The following is a 17,865-nucleotide window of genomic DNA, read 5'->3' on the forward strand; positions in this document are numbered from 1 at the left end:
TGCGCATCAAGTCCTTAATGCTTTGATATTCGCTTGCATATTTACATCTTTCCAGACTTTGGTCCTTTGAAGGTAATGGTAGTAAACAATCCTTTTGTCACCTTGCCTTTAACATTGAAATACTCGTAGCACAATTTCAATGCTATTTTATTTACAAATATGCATATGATAAAAATAAATAGAAAAATAAGGAACATGAAACAGGAAAGCACTTATGTGGGCCACTGAGCAATAATACGCGCTGCAGACAGCGGGGAATTTTCATTGTCAGTTGTAATCACCTTCAATACTCAATTCATGACTAGGTTCCTAGTATTCTCTTTGGAAATCTTAAATTTCACAAAATGTGTATAAAAATGAGTCTTAACCAATCCAACAACAACAACAACAACAACGACATCATCAACCAACATAGTAACCCAGAAAAATAAGACACACACACACACAAACTATTCGTTCGTATGAACCCTAATAAGCTGGTTGGAATTTTTTTGCCTACTTGCTATACAAACTTAGGCCTCTGGCAGTGTAGGATTTTTGTCCCCACCCCTGCCTGCTGTATGTACGACGATGTGTTTTACAGTTTTCGCCTTTGTTTTCTTGGTTGCCTTCTTTTTACCACACAATAGCGACTTAATTTACAATTAAAACCTCTTTAGTGGAAAAAAAGTCCCCTTAAATGTCCTGTGTGCTGTTGTTGTTGTTATTGTTGCCGGTGGTTGGGAATGTTCTTTTGTTCACATCATAGCGATTTGAGTGGCGGCAGATATGATAGTCGACCGCGACAACAACAAAGTGAAATGAAAATGCAAGGTAAGAGGCGAATGCACTAACATCTGATGTCTCGTGTCTTTATTTTGAATGAAATGGGCAACAAGCGCTATGTAAATAATTTGAATAGAATAAATGTAGGAAATATTTTTGCAGAGGGTTGTTTATTTAAGGTGACGTCACAAAGGATTCTTTATGATATTTGAAGAGGTTTTTTTTTATAGTTAATTTACTGAAATAATCCTAAAATTTGAATTTTGACAGCTTGGAACACGATTTATAAGCGACTCAGAGCAAAAGTTAAAGCGAAAAGTTTTCAGATCCCCCTTACCTCAATTTTCAAAAATTCTTTACCTCAGAAATTTTTTTCGGTAATGATTTAAGCAAATCACGCTTATGGAAACCCAAAAACACAAAATTGGTATAAAACTTCGTGGTCAAACAACTTGGGGAACGATTCACCCACAAAACCCCTTAAAATCATGTATTGGGTTGCCCAAAAAGTAATTGCGGATTTTTCATATAGTCGGCGTTGACAAATTTTTTCACAGCTTGTGGCTCTGTAATTGCATTCTTTCTTCTGTCAGTTATCAGCTGTTACTTTTAGCTTACTTTAGAAAAAAAGTGTCAAAAAGTATATTTGATTAAAGTTCTTTCTAAGTTTTATTAAACATGCATTTACTTTCTTTTAAAAAATCCGCAATTACTTTTTGGGCAACCCAATATAACTCCATCACGGCAATATGAGCGTCAAATTAATGGTAGTTAAGAGAAAAATACCAATTTGACATAAAAATTTGAACCCAAGTGCTTGGAGTCAAATAACCTGCAAGAACACCTCACCTCAAAAAACCCATTCTGAACATGTATACTGTTTGGGACAAATAATAATAAAAAGTATTCAAGAGTTGGATACGAATCTGAAATACAAATTTTGTCCCATTCCGCCCACAACGATACTAATTGGGTCTCAACTGAATTGTCTTTGCTAATAATCTACGAATCCGGTATAAATATTTGAAACCAAGTATCGGGGGCCCACCTAAATCGGGTAAGAATTGCGCCCTCTAGCGGCTCAAGAGGTCTAATCGGGAGATCGGTTTATATGGTAGCTATATCAGGTTATGAATCGATTTGAACCATACTTAGCATAGTTGTTGGAAGTGATACCAAAACATCACGTGCAATATTTCAGCCAAAGCGAATAAGAATTTCGCCCTCGAGAGGCTCAAGAAGTCAAGTCTCAAGATCGGTTTATATGGCAGATATATCAAAACATGGACCGATTTTTACAATCCCAACCGACCTACACAAATAAGAAGTTATTTGGGCAAAACTTTAAGCGCCTAGCTTTACTCCTTCGAAAGTTTGTGTACTTTCGATAGACGGACGGCCGGGTCTTGGACTCATATTTCGAGGTGTTACAAATGGAATGACGAAATTAGTATACCCCCATCCTATGGTGGAAGGTATAACAAATATCCCCCAAATGGACATGTGGGTTTGCCGGAATTATGATGTACTCAAATGAAGGATCAGCGGGAGTAGAGTACGAATTTAATATCCTAAACTAGGGAAAGTGCCTGTGGTCGCCAACCTCAAAAAATATGTGGGCCGTTGGAGAACTCAGATAAAGATCTTTGATATTGAAGTACAATTTGTGATTTTTTAGGGTGAAGTTGACATCATGAAATATGTTAGATAACAACAACACCAAACAAATCAATTTATGTGGATCTGAGAAGGACCAATAGCCCAAATGTCTTGGTCATCTGGACACCAAATATTTAAAGAATATTTAAAGAACAATCTATTTTCAGCGAATATCCGCCTATCATGCTGAACGCATGGGCCCGCACATTAAAGTTTGGGTGTTAGCCAAACTCTTTGCCCCGAAAGTGGCTATCAGATTCATACTCCACTCCCAAAAATCATATTCGGGCTACATATTGCTACAGTCGGTATATATATATATATATATATATATATATATATATATATATATATATATATATATATATATATATATATATATATATATATATATATATATATATATATATATATATATATATATATATATATATATATATATATATATATATATATATATATATATATATATATATATATATATATATATATATTTTAGTGTGTATATATATTGGCCATAAAACAGATACCAAATTTGAGCCCCTTTTTGCCATAATCCACAAATATGTCAAGTTTGAGGGGTATGTAGGGTGGAGCGGTCACCCACACGCTTTGCCCTGAAAAATATCAGCAGCGTACTCTGTTCTCAAATTTCTTTTATTTGAGCCCCAAATCCCATTGGTTTCGGGGGAGTTTATGCGGCGACATGACCCCAAACATTTGGCCTCCAAATTGGATATCAAGTTCGTTTTCTACTATCAAATACCTATTTTTTATCGCCATAGTAGGCAATCATGACCGGTTTGAAGGGAGTTTAGAGGCGGAAGTAATATCAGCATCGTGCTAGGGCACGATTTTGTTTGAGCCCCACAATGTCAAGCATTTTGAAGGTGGCTATCAAGATATTCAGGTCTACGGGTCTTGTTCAGATTCATACTGATTAATTTTCTTGTATTGGTTATCTACATTCAAAATCATATTTCAAAGCGACCACTTGGGATACCACATTCTTAAAGATCCGCAGGTCCTCCCGTGTCCATCCCAATGTGAGGGTAATTATTGAACTCTACAACCAAAGACCTTTAATTTCAGTCCCAATCTATCGTGATCGGCCTTCAAATATTATTTTTAAATCCTTTTTGTTTTCCTTCTTTCATTTGAGTACAATATATTCTCGGTCATCCTATATGATAGTTTGGCGTTGTATTTATTGGGACGCCGACGCTAAGAACCGAACGACAATTTATTTGAGTCTTTTATTGTCGCGATCAACTTATCATGCGGAACGGTAGGACGTGACCCATATACTTAAATCCTTATACCAATATCAGATTCGAAATATACTGTCATAGACCTTTCTTTTAATCCCGATCGAAATATACGACCTATTGAAGGGTATTTAGTGGGTGGGCCGGTCCCAGTCTCTGTCCTAAATTTATGTACCAGATTTGTAGTCCACTCCCAAAGACCATTCATTCGATACCCATTTTGTTACGTTGGACATTTATGCCCGTTTTGGGGTTTTTTTGGGTTGGGGAGGTCCCGTAGACATCTTGGACCAAATTCTAATAACAGATGTGGACTCAGCTTCCAAATATCTTTCGTTTGATACCCATATTGTCCCAATCGGTAAATAAGTCCTGTTAAGGGGTTTTTGGGAGTGGGGAGGCGCCTCAGACACCAAAGAATACATTTTTAAATCATCATTGGACGATACTTTTAAATAGCTTTCATTTGATATCCATAATGTCCCGATCGGTAAATTTGTCCTGCTGGTGGGGTTGGGGAGGGCCCTCCGACACCAACAAATAAATTTTTGTGTCAGATTTGTATTTTACTTTTAAATACATTTCATTAGATACCCATATTGCCTAAAGCGGTGAAAGTATCCTTTTGGGATTTTTTGGGGGGTGGGGGACCCCCCGCAAGTTAAGTCTGAAATTTATATACCAAATTCGTACTCTACTCTTAAATACTTTTCATTTGATACCCATATTATCCCAATCGGTACACATGTCTGTTCGGGTGGGTTTAAGGATGGGGCGTCCCCCTGGCTATTTGACCCCGAATTTTATATCAATTTCGTTTTTTTGGGGTACCATAAGGTGGCATACATAAATTTGCCTACATCGGTGCACCAATCTCGGAGATCTGGTGTTTTTGAAAATTGGGGCAAGGGGGAGGTCTGCCTCCCCCTTCAGATATCAAAAAATGTTGTATCCTATTTTCACCGGGTGCTCAAACTCTACCATCTATGAACATTTCATGAAAATCGGTTCAGCCTTACACACAAACAAACAAAGCGCAAGAATTTTATTTTATGTAATAGATGTTATTCTATATGCCAAAATTGATACCCAATCTACATACCGTGGTAATTTCCCATGGATTCTAAAGAGAACACAGTTGGAAAACACACTGTGGTGAGATAAACAAGTTAAAGTCAGCTTACCACTTCCGAACTTCATAATCTGTTCAAAAGTGGCAAACTGACATTGCAATAATTTAAATCGTATATTAGATGATATTCCCGATTTCCGACTTGTAATTTTGCCGCTTGTAATTTTGCACAAATACTTTTTATTGATGTAGGTCGTTGGGGATTGCAAATTGGTCATATCGGTGCAGATTTGGATATAGCCACCATATAAACCGATCCCCGGATTTAACTTATTGAGCCTCTAGAAGCCTTAATTTTCATCAGATTTGGCTAAAATTTGGAACAAAGAGTTGCGTTATGACTTTCAACATCCCTACTAAGTATTATTCGAATCGGTCTATAAACAGGTATAGCCTCCATATAAACCGATCCCCTGATTTGACATCTTGAGCCCTTAGAAGCCTCAATTTTCATCCGATTTGGCTTTGAAACAAAAACTCGTGTCATGACTTTCAACATCCATGTCAAGTACGATCTGAATCGGTCTATAAACAGATATAGCCCCCATATAAACCGATCCCCTGATTTGACATCTTGAACCCTTAAAAGCCTCAGTTTTAGTCTGATTTGGCTGAAATTTGAAACAAAGACTTGTGTTATGTCTTTTAACATCCATACCTAGTATGATCCGAATCGGTCTATAAACAGATATAGCCCCTTATAAACCGATCCCTGGATTTGACTACTTGAGCCCTTAGAAGCCTCAATTTTCATCCGATTTGGCTTAAATTTGGAACAAAAACTCGTGTCATGACTTTTAACATCCATGTCAAGTACGATCTAAATCGGTCTATAAACAGATATAGCCCCCATATAAACCGATCCCCTGATTTGACATCTTGAACCCTTAAAAGCCTCAGTTTTAGTCTGATTTGACTAAAATTTGGAACAAAGAGTTGCGTTATGACTTTTAACATCCATACCTAGTATGATGCGAATCGGTCTATAAACAGATATAGCCCCCTTATAAACCGATCACCGGATTTGACTTCTTAAGCCCTTAGAAGCTTAAATTTTCATTCGATTTGGCTGAAATTTGAAACATGACTTCTTACCTCTATGTCAAGTATGATCTGAATCGGTCTATAAACAGGCATAGCCCCCTTATAAATCGGTAGCCTTTTCACCTGATTTGAATGAAATTTGGCCCAAAACCCTATGTTATGACTTATAACATCAGGATTAAGTTTTTCCGAATTGGTCAATATGGTGATATAGGCCCTCCTAAATACCGATATCCCGATAAGACTTCTTGAGTACAAAATAATTCAAATATAAACTCAGTTAATAAGGGAATCCACCATAGCGGAATCTAGGGTGGTGGGTAGCCAAGATTCGACCCGGCCGAACTTAGAACGCTTTTATTTGTTTTAACTCATTTGTGGTCCGATTTCTAAGCTGTCAGCATTGGATAGATCATGCTCTGCAAAAAACATGTTTTTGCGTGCTTAATTTCCTTTACAGTTTCGGAGATATACGGTATCTTCTGGGTGATATTCGAAGGCATTTGTGACAATTGACACATTGTAACCAGAATGACTTTCTCACGCAATGCAATTTATTAAGAATAATTTCATTTTTAATGCTATAACTTCTAACACTTGTATAGTTTAACAATATTTTTTTCTAAAATTTTAGCAATGGGTGCCCAAATTGTCCTTTTTGTATTACTTTCAATAAGTCTGGAACATTTTGCTAAAGGTGAATTTCAGTAAGTCTATACTCGCACTAAATCTACAAATTTTATACTCAATACAATCGTTATTCTTAAAATTTTAGACATAGTTTAGCTATCACAGATATTTTACCCGAAGACATAAAACGTTACGATAAAATGCGTCCGCCCAAAAAGGAGGGCCAACCATGCATAGTGTATTTCCATGTCACCGTTATGGGTTTAGATTCCATCGATGAGAACTCCATGACCTATGTGGCGGACATATTCTTTGCACAGACGTGGAAAGATCATCGTCTGCGTCTGCCAGAAAATATGACCACAGAATATCGCCTGCTCGAAGTGGAGTGGCTGAAAAATGTTTGGCGTCCGGATTCTTTTTTCAAAAATGCCAAATCGGTAACATTTCAGACAATGACGATACCCAATCACTACATGTGGCTGTATAAGGACAAGACGATATTGTATATGGTGAAATTGACGCTGAAGCTGTCGTGTATTATGAACTTTGCCATATACCCACATGACACACAAGAGTGTAAACTACAAATGGAGAGTTGTAAGTATTTTTTCTTTGAGGGGGGAAATGGGAGACTCAATTTAAAAATTTTATTTTGTTGTTGTTTTACAGTATCCCATACAACAGATGATATGATATTCCAATGGGATCCCACCACACCTCTGGTGGTGGATGAGAATATTGAATTGCCTCAGGTGGCCTTGATACGCAATGAAACGGCCGACTGTACCCAAGTCTATTCCACGGGCAATTTCACCTGCTTGGAAGTGGTGTTCACCCTGAAAAGACGTCTGGTCTACTATGTCTTCAATACCTATATACCGACCTGTATGATTGTCATTATGTCTTGGGTCTCGTTTTGGATTAAGCCCGAGGCAGCTCCGGCTCGTGTCACCTTGGGTGTCACCTCCTTACTTACTTTATCTACGCAACATGCAAAGTCACAATCGTCTCTGCCGCCCGTTTCCTATTTGAAGGCGGTGGATGCTTTTATGTCAGTATGCACGGTTTTCGTGTTTATGGCCCTAATGGAGTATTGTCTTATCAACATAGTGCTTAGCGATACACCCATACCGAAGCCTATAGCATATCCGCCTAAGCCCAAGCCGGAAGAGGAGAAAAAGGAGCCGGAAAAGAAACCCGAACCGGCCCCAAAACCGCCGCTGACGGATGAAAAGATAGAGAAAATCTTCGATGAGATGACTAGAAATAAGAGGGTGAGTAAATATTGTCATTAGTAGAGAATAGGGAAAAAAATGTTAAGTTCGGCCAAGCAGTATCTTGGGAACCCCCCACTGCAAAAAATTAAAACAAATGATGTTAGTTGAAGGGCACATGTGTAGCTCTCGTACAAAACTTGGCCAATTCAGCCATAAGTTGAAGCTTCTTGGGGCCCGTAGAAAACGAATCGGGAGTTTGGTTTATATGGGAGCTATATCAGCTTATAGACCGATTTAGACCATACTTACCAATGATATTGAAAGTCGTAACTAAACACTATGTGCAAAATTAACAGTTGCGGCTTCCAGGGGTCCAAGAAGTAAAATCGAGAGATCGGCTTGCAAGGGAGCGATATCAGATCAAGGCCACCGTGGCGCAGAGAAAAGCTTGTCCGTCTATGACGCGGAACGCCTGGGTTCAAATCCCGACGTGAACTTCAGAAAAAATGTCAGTGGTGGTTGTTCCCTAATGCTGGCTACATTTGTGAGGTATCATGTTATGTTAAATCTTTTCTACCAAGTGGTGTCGATATGCGGCACGCCGTTCAGACTCGGCATAAAAAAGGAGGCCCTTATCATTGAGCTTAAACTTTAATCGGACTGCCCTCATTGGACTTCAATCGGACGCGGACTCGGTTGTAACTCCACTGGTATAAATTTTATCGTCTAATTACCCACTGAGTGGCATAATAGAAATTATTAAGAACACAACAGGACGCATAAGCATCAGCTATGTTGATATTCTTGATGTCGTCATAGCACTGACATTCTGGAGGATAGTTTTTATTTCGGTATTCTGTCGGTTCATTCGGTATTCGGACAGTTTGAACGGGTTGTGTTATCCGGCGGTTATGGATTTGGCTAGTATTCAGATTGTTCGGTATTCGATTGTCGCCAGGCGGTGGGGTTACACGAGTGCTTAGAGTTGGCGCATCGTGGGTATCACCGCTATTTTGGTTAGAGTCTGGAAAGAATAGAGCAGAGTTAAGAGAAAAGGGGTGTGGAATACACTACGGATGCAAACTAGATTCCTAGTCGCGTTAGGATGCGAACTAGTTGAATAGTCGAACTAGTTTCCTAGTCGAGTTAGGATGCGAACGAATCAGCGTTAGAATGCGAACTGGTTTCCTAGTCGCGTTAGGATGCGAACTAGTTTCCTATACGCGTTAGGATTAGAACTAGGTACCTAGTCGCGTTAGGAGTCATCCGGAAAAATGCGTTATAGTAGGCAACTTTTGAACATTCTCAGAAGAAATCTTGAAATCTTGGCCTGTATTTAATCGAAATCTGGGAGTTTTGAAGGTTCGGGACGCATTCCTCAGCCCTCTATCGTGAAAGGGTTTTTTTTTGTCCACGGTCTTCTCACAATCTTCTCCTTTTCTAACATCTTTTCGTTAATTTAAACTTGTCGTCAATAAAAATTTCTTTAACATGTTTTTAATAAATCGCCTTATAATTTTGTATCCTTTTCAGGTTCCCCATACACATACACGTCGTGTGATGAGACCACCACTTGATGCCGATGGTCCTTGGATTCCACGTCAGGAATCACGCATAATATTGACACCAACCATAGCACCACCACCACCGCCGAAGCCGCCATCACCAGAGCCTCCAAAGCCTAAGCTGACCCCGCAACAAGAACGTCTCAAAAGAGCTATATACATTGATCGTACTTCACGTGTACTCTTTCCTGCTCTATTTGCCAGTCTAAATGGTATCTATTGGATAGTGTTTTATGAATATCTTTAAGAAGGTAATGTGCAATACAAAAGTTGCCATAAGTGGAATCATTATAAGGTGAAACTAAGTTCACATTTCATTTTCGATAACTATTCAAGCAATATTAGTGAGATAGATTTAAAAATCATGGTTGTTGGAGTAATTTGATGAACACTTTTAAATAAGTCAAAATCATAATTTGTATCATTATAAGATTTTTTTTATTATCAACCATTAGCATTGAGGCAACGCAGTAAATCCAAAACGGTCTTCGATAATTCAAATACGACTCCATTCAAATATGTGAAATCTTCCTCAAGTATCAATTATTTTTAATAAAACTAAATAAGAAAATATATTATGTCAAAAATTTTGGAAACCTTTGCTATGAAAACTTAAAATGCTTGTATATCCCAATTTGGTGATAACAACAAAAGCAACATTGAAGTAAACATTAACCATTAGTTAGCTCAGGTAAGGTTTTAGTTGGATTCTGAAATCAGATTTACGAAGCATTTTGGTTTATTGTAATACCACAGGAACAGAAGGAGGATGATACCTTTTAGTTCAACCAGTTATACCGCTTTAAAGAGCATAATACCTTGCAAATGTTTACATCCGCTAATTCAGATAAGTAGACAAGAAATAAGAACAGCTTCGATCTTCGGTCTACGTGTACACCACTCCTCTTATATTCACTAACACTTTTTTATACCCTCCACCATAGGATGGGGGTGCACTTATTTCGTCATTCTGTTTGCAACACCTCGAAATATGTGTCTGAGACCCCATAAAGCATATATATTCTGGATCGTCATGATATTTCAAGTCGATCTAGGCATGTCCCTCTGACCGTCCATCTGTTTAAAGCACGCTTACTTTCGAAGGAGTAAAGCTAGGCACTTGAAATTTTGCATAAATACTTTTTTTTGTAGAGTAGGTTGGTTGGTATTGTAAATGGGCCAAATTTGTTTTGATATAGCTTCCATATGAACCGATCTTGTGTCTTGACTTCTTGAGCCTCTTGACTTCTTGAGCCTCCTGCGATTTGACTGAAATTTTGCACGTGGTGTTTTGGTATCATTTCCAATAACTGTGCCATTTATGGTTCAAATCGGTACATAACCTGGTTTAGATGCCACATAAGCCGATCTTGGATCTTGACTTCTTGAGCTGCTAGAGGGCGCAATTCTCATTCGCTTTGGCAGAAATTTTGTACAACGGCTTCTCCCATGACCTTAAACATATGTGGCCAATATGGTCTGAATCGATCTATAGCTTGATATAGCTCCCATATAAACCGACCTCCCGATTTTGCTTTTTGGAATCCTACAAGGCGCAATTCTTATCCGAATGGAGTGAAATGTGGTATTTTGGTCCGAATCGGACCAACCAAAATTGTTGAATATATTAAAACAATGTTTAAAAAAAGCATCTGTGCCGAAACTGCCAGAAAAATATTACATAGAGTTGGATTTCATGGAAGAGTTGCTCGAAGAAAGCCGTATATTTCAGTCATAAACAAACAAAAGCGGATTGCATTCGCTAATACTTTCATCAATAAGCCTCCTGAATTCTGGAAACAAATTAATTTCTCCGACGAGAGCAAATTCTGTATTTTTGGCATTAAAGGTCGGCAAATAGTGTGGCGCAAGTCCGGGACTGAGTTGGAAAAACATAATTTAGTTGGAACGGTGAAGCACGGTGGTGGTGGAGTTATGGTGTGGGGGTGTATGGCTGCTAGTGGAGTGGGTCAATTAGAATTTATTGAGTCCAAAATGGATAAATGGGGCTATCTCAATATTTTGAAAAAAAATGTGAAACCAAGTGCTGCTAAACTAGGGTTAGCAACGAGATTTTGGTTCCAACAAGATTACGATCCAAAGCATACATCGGAGGTTGTTAGGCTTTGGCTTCTATATAACACTCCAAAGCAGCTTAAAACACCACCCCAATCACCAGATCTCAACCCCATTGAGCATCTTTGGGATATTTTAGAAAAAAAATTTTGTCAGCACGTTATAATCAGCAAGGAGATGTTACGAAGTGTTATACAGGCAATATGGGCGAAAAAAACATCTGAGGAAACAGAGAAGTTGGTAAACTCCATGCCGAATAGACTAAGTGCAGTCTTAAAACAACGTGGCTATCTTATTAAAATATTAGGAATATGTTAATATGTTTTTATTACTCTTTTGTTTATTCTTAATTAGTGAACGCAGACTTTGTGGTGCTTATATTTAATTGTTATCATATTTAAATCGCTCTAGATGAAAGTGCTTAACCAAAATTAGAATTTTGTTTTTTAATGTTAGGAATATGAAGAAAAAATATATGTAAAAGAGTTGATTTGATTTATAATTTAATTTTGTGTTCTTTAACCAATCATAAAAGTTTGTCAGGTTAACGCAGACTTTATGGGCTATGTGTATATGTGGCGTCTAATGAGTGATGTACGAAAAAGTTCTTGGACTGCTGAAACTTACCTGAAACTTACTTTATCCGGAAAGTAAAGTTTGTTCAAAATTAAAAAAAACATGTTTCATTTCATCAATATAACTAAAATTAAAACGACTCGATTATTCAAATCATACAGCATTTGCTATTTGTTTATACTATTGTCGACTTGTTGTAATAACTCTCTCAGAGTTTAAGTTAGACAATTTAGGAGTTTTTTCATCATGGTTTCATATCAATATTTGACTATGTAAGCTTTAAAGCCTAAATTAATTTCCTAACTATTTTCTAATGTTACAAAACAATTTTTGTCTCTCAAAGGAAGTCATAACATCAACATTTTTATCAAAAATCATGCCAAGTTAACCTACATATTCATGTTCGTATATAAGTAATTTTAATTAGAAATTATTTTCGAATTGATAAAGAAATCTGAAATAAATATTTAATAATAACAAAATTACTATTGCGCTCAAATACGTATATTGTTAGTTACGAAAAAAATATTGCTGTAAATATAAGAGTAACCACAAATAATTAGAAACTATTTTTGGCTGTTGAATTGCAATTCAAAAAAAAAAATCAAAAATTATTGAAGAAAATGCTTAGAATCGACCGTTGAAATGTTGTTTGGCTCAACCAACAAATGCTCATTTTAAGATTTAAGTAGTCAAATTAAGTGATAATATTATTTGTTTAAAAGAAATAATTCTAATGTAATTCAATGTTCTAGAAATGTATATAGTAGAGAATAAATCAAACAACGACCGAATAGAAAATGTTTGTTTTACTTAGACATTATCATACATCAGTGCCAATGACCAACATACCCGATATATATGACTCCAGCGGCAATGACCAATATATCCGATATATTTCACCTCTGGATTTACACCGGTTGATGAGAGACTGGTCACACTTCTCATAAAAACTCAATTTTTTTACATTTGACTTTCCAGTGCCAATGACGAACATACCCAGAATTCGATACATTCTATGATCGATAAAAGCTGCATCGCACGTTAAAATCATAACAGATTTTGTTGGTTTGTTTTGTTTAGAAGGAAAGAAAGCCTTTGGTTCAACGATTGGAAAATTCAGCTTCCACAAGGGATAGATCGATAATGGATAAAGGCTACCTGACTTTCCCCTAGGCTTGCCAGATGGTCGGGATTATCCCGACTTTCTGTGCCAATCCCGATTCCTAAGTATTCGGAAAAAATATCCCAAAAACCCGACTTTTGATCGTAAGACCGATAATGGATTAAGGCTACCTGACTTTCCCCTAGGCTTGCCAAATGGTCGAGGTTATCCCGACTTTCTGTGCCAATCCCGATTCCTAAGTATTCGGAAAAAATATCCCAAAAACCCGACTTTTGATCGTACTCAGTAATCGAATGAAATTTCAGTATTAACGAGATTGCATATCTTTTAACTCTCATATGAAATACAGACAATGCCGCACATTTTCCTTGGAAAAATTAAGTCGTTCAGATTCGTCTGCCCAAGTGTACTCGTTTCCATGAGTGCTTCCAAGAATCGTACGAACCTCGCCATAAAACATTTCACTCTACTGGAATCTTCGAGCTGATTATGAAACAAAGATCCCAAAGATCTGCAAAGTGTTTTGTTGAAACACTTTGACTTGCATATCGGATCGCGATTTCTAATACGCCATGTATCTCCATCAATAACTTTGTCAAATTGATGAAGGTGATTTACATACCCAACAACTATTGAGAACGGTGCAGATCACGCTTTGATCTTTGAATTGTCATGAGTTCTATACATTTTTGGCAACTGAGAAGGGAAATCACCAGACAAATCACAGTGTGCCCGAATACATCCCGACATGAGAATGATTTGTGTGGTGTTCATCGTCATTACGATAAGCTTAGCTGGGAGCTAGGTAGGGACGTAGCCAAAGGGGGCCCTCGCCTGGCTACATCTAAGCTATAAAGTATACATATTCTTCATCGTCTTGAAATTCTGAGTCGACCTAGCCATGCCCGTCCGTTCGAAAGAATGAAGCCCCCGGAAGCCGCAGTTGTTGTCTGCTTAGGCTGAAACTTTGCACGGTATGTTTGGTTATGATTTCGAATAACCATGCTAAGAGCGGTCCAAATCGGTCTAAACACTGATATAGCTTGAAACCCTGTAAGTAAAACGTCTTGAAACCCTGGAAGCCGCAATTGTTGTCGTATGGTCTAGATCGGTGTATAACCTGATGAAGCTCCTCTATAAAAGGAACTCCCAATTAGTCTTCCACGACCCCCAGAAGTTTAAGTATTTGCCTGATTAGGCTGAATTTTAGTATATAAGCTACACGTATGCACTTCAACTAAGTTCATTTGAGTAGGTTGGGTTAGGTTAGTTTTAAGTGGCAGTCTGCCATCAGACACACTTAGAAGTTTTCGTCCATTGTGATATCACAGGAACAGAAGAAGAAAGATGCCTTCTAGTTCCTAACGTTGAACCATCCAGATCGCTTTAAAAAGCCTAATAACTTGCGAATGTTCACATCCGCTAAATCAGGTTCTCAAGGAAATGAGAACATTGGGAGTGGAACTCCTTCCGACTGCTAGTGCGGGACACACACACAGAAGATGTTCTATAGTCTCTTCTTCTTCGATGTCCTCACAGCTTCTGCAAAAGTTGTTGCTGGCAAGCTTCAGTCTGTCAGCATGTTTTCCGATTAGACTGTGATCTGTCACGATGGACACAATGACTGAGATTATCTGTAGAAACTGGACCATAGTCAGGATTCAGAACTTTAACCACTGTTGTGTTAGCCTCGTCTTCTGATTCCACCAGGAGTTCATCCTCACAAGATTCGTTAGAACTTGTCATGATGAGCTTCCGTACGCATCCAGGGAAAGGTGAGAAAGCTGTGGAACCACTCTTCCTCAGGACACTGGACACTTGCGGTGTGGACGATTTCTCCTTAGATGCTTCACTAACTGCTGCTGTCGAAGTACTTTCTGAGTTCCGTGCTTCCCCGCACACTTTGAGCCCAGTCCAACTTTATGACCCACCCGCACAGGGCTTGTCGGGTCCCGTTTCGATGCCATCCCCTCCGATATCAATCGTGGCAGGGGGATTTTCAGTCTCCTGCAATCCGTCAGACCTTAGCGATGTGGTCGATAGTTCCTGAGGTAAGTGTTCAGCAACAACTGCTGAGTCGCTGATTGCCAAACCCCACCGCTTTTATAGACCTTCAGTTTCAACTTGTTGAATCCGAAGGATATAACTCCTTCAGATTTGTTGAGGTCTGCCGGAGGTACGAATACTGCATGTCTCCGGTCACCATCAGCCTCATCCAATCTACAAATCTTCCAGTCGGTGATTGAAAGATTGGGATTACATTATCTTAGTCTTCCAAGTATCGCTTCAGGATCTGAGGGAATCCTTGGTATCCAAGCATTCGCCATTGGTCGAGAAGGAATATCTTCCTTCTTGACTAAATCTAGTGCAGCACCCATTGAGCGTTGATCGCCAACGGCAATTAGCCTGTATCGGCCTCGATACCAGCCTGCATCGTCACAAACTGGAGGACACCCAGGAAATTCTGCAAGGACATCGGAGTATACTGATGACAGTCCATTGACCATTCCACTCCAGTTATTCCTCGGTATGCAGCTCCGTTCTTCTGCTTGTCGACAACGGTCCCTGGCGACATTAGCAAAGGTTCCTGGACCCATCTTACTGTTGTTCGCCCTAGGTCTTTAAGGCATGGGATGACCTTCAGGTGACCGCAGCCTTTTGGCTAACTGCGGTGCAGTTTCCGAATCTAGACATGTAGTCTTTGGGGTAGCCAGTGTGGGTCTGGCGTTTTAAGAGAAACTTGGTTTGTACTCTTATAGTAACTCAAAAACAGAAATTTGGTATCCTAATTTGGGGTGTCCCCCTAAAAACCTAGGGTGCCGCCCCACCTTCAAAGCCCTCCAAATGGATAAATAGACCAACAATATGCGGCTCAAATTAAAGGTATTTGAGAGTAGAGCATGAATGTTATATCTGTGGGTCCGCCTCACCTCCAAGATACCTCTATCATAGCAAAATAAGGCCCAAATGAAAGGTATTTCAAGTATAGCACGAATTTGATATCCATATTGGGGGCGAAATATTAGAAAGGCCATATCACCCCCAAATAGGACTTATTTTTTAATCGTGCCGCTATAGGGCTCAGATAACGTAAAAGAGTGAAAGTTGGGCCCTCTCCGCTGAGCCTTCTTTACTTTGTATGGAACAAAAGAGCTTTAAGCCTTTATCTGAATCCTATATGATCTTTATTGGTCTATGAATTCGTTCGGAGGGTTATGGGTCATTAAGGTTTGATACACTCTATTCTTAAAAGTCTTTATTGCAGCCTGATATTGTCATGATGTCCGATTTGGGAGTGTTTTCGAGGGTGGGGTGGTCCACTAGACAATTGGCCCTGAAAATAATATCAGCATCGTGCTCAAATACCATTTATGAGTTTATGGAATGAGGCGTCCTCAAACACTTGGTGAGGCGTCCTCAAATTTGCACTCTTTGGGGGGTGTTTTGGAAAAGAGGCGGTGCCCCAAATACATGTTCCCATATTTGAATATCAAATTCATTTTCTACTCCCAAATACCTTTATTTGAGTCCCATATTGCGGTGGTCAGTAAATAATTGCTGTTTGTGGGGTGTTTTGGGGAAGGGTTACACTCAGAAAATTGGCCCTTAAAGTGGGTATCAATCTCGTATTCCTCTCCCGAATACATTTCATTTGAGCCCGACAATATGTTCGATTTAGGGGTGTTTTGGGGAGTGGGGTGGTCCCCCAAACACTATGCCCTAAAAATATATCAGCTTCGTTATCTACTCTCAAATATCATTTATTTGAACCCCATATTGGCATTGGCCTAAAAATTGGATACCAAATTGGTTTTCTAATCTCAAATACTTTTCGTTTAACCCTTTATTGTAAAAGTCAGCAAATATGTCCGGGTTGGGGTATGGGCCTTAAAACCTATCAATATCGAGATCCACCCCCTTTAATACCCAAACTGTCATGGTGAGCAAATACGTCCCATTTGGGGATTGTTATAGGGGTGGGACGTTCCCTAGGCCGTTGGTCCCGAATTTTGATATCAGATTCGTAGTTTACTCCCAAATACCTTTCGTTTGAGCCCCATATTTTCATAGTCGCAAACATGGCCTGTTAAGGGGGTGTTTAGGGGCGGCCGTTCAGTGACTTGGCCCTGAAAATATACATCAGATTCGAGTTCTACTCTAAAAAAACCTCTTATTACAGCCCCCATATTGAAATGGTCAGTAAATACGTCCTATATGGGTGATGTTATGGGGTAGGGTGGCCCCTTAGATACTTTTTACCGAATATTGGTATCAGATTCCTGCTTAACTCCCAAATACCCTTCATTTGAGCCCCATATTGCTATGGCCGTAAGTTTGTCCTTTTTTTGGGGTGTTTTTGGGAGGGGTTGACCCCCAAAACACTTGGTCCCACATTTGGATATCAGATTTGTATTCAACACTCAAATACCTTTTATTTAAGCCCCATATTGCCATGTGTGTGTGTGGGATGGGGAGTGTTTTGGGGAAGGGATGGACCCCCAGAAACTTGGTCCCACATTTGGATATCAGATTCGTATTCTACTCGCAAATACCTTACATTTGAGTCCCATATAGCCATGGTCGGTAAATATGTCCGATGTAGGGGTGTTTTGGGGGTTGGGGTGGTCCTCTTAACACTTGGTCTGACAATTGGATATCAGATATGTTTTCTTATCCTAAATAACTTTCATCATTGTCGTAATTGGTCTAAATATATATTTGGTAGGTTTTAGGGTGTGGCGGCCCCCCTAGATACCGCATCCGAAATTTGGGAACCAAATTTTTATTTTTAGGGTACTAATGG

General features: G+C 38.9%; 1 protein-coding gene across 1 annotated transcript; it reads left to right on the plus strand.

Annotated features, from left to right (window-relative positions):
* Positions 1-6,494: 6,494 nt before the first annotated feature.
* On the plus strand, positions 6,495-12,729 carry LOC106083988 (glycine receptor subunit alpha-4). The gene is made up of 4 exons (XM_059363510.1): positions 6,495-6,575; positions 6,644-7,098; positions 7,171-7,775; positions 9,252-12,729. Exons 1-4 carry the CDS (start codon positions 6,505-6,507, stop codon positions 9,528-9,530), a joined length of 1,410 nt encoding a protein of 469 aa, XP_059219493.1. The 5' UTR covers positions 6,495-6,504; the 3' UTR covers positions 9,531-12,729.
* The last annotated feature ends 5,136 nt before the right edge of the window (positions 12,730-17,865 follow it).

Source organism: Stomoxys calcitrans, chromosome 2 (genome assembly GCF_963082655.1).
Source record: "Stomoxys calcitrans chromosome 2, idStoCalc2.1, whole genome shotgun sequence".
NCBI classification, from domain to species: Eukaryota; Metazoa; Arthropoda; class Insecta; order Diptera; family Muscidae; genus Stomoxys; species Stomoxys calcitrans.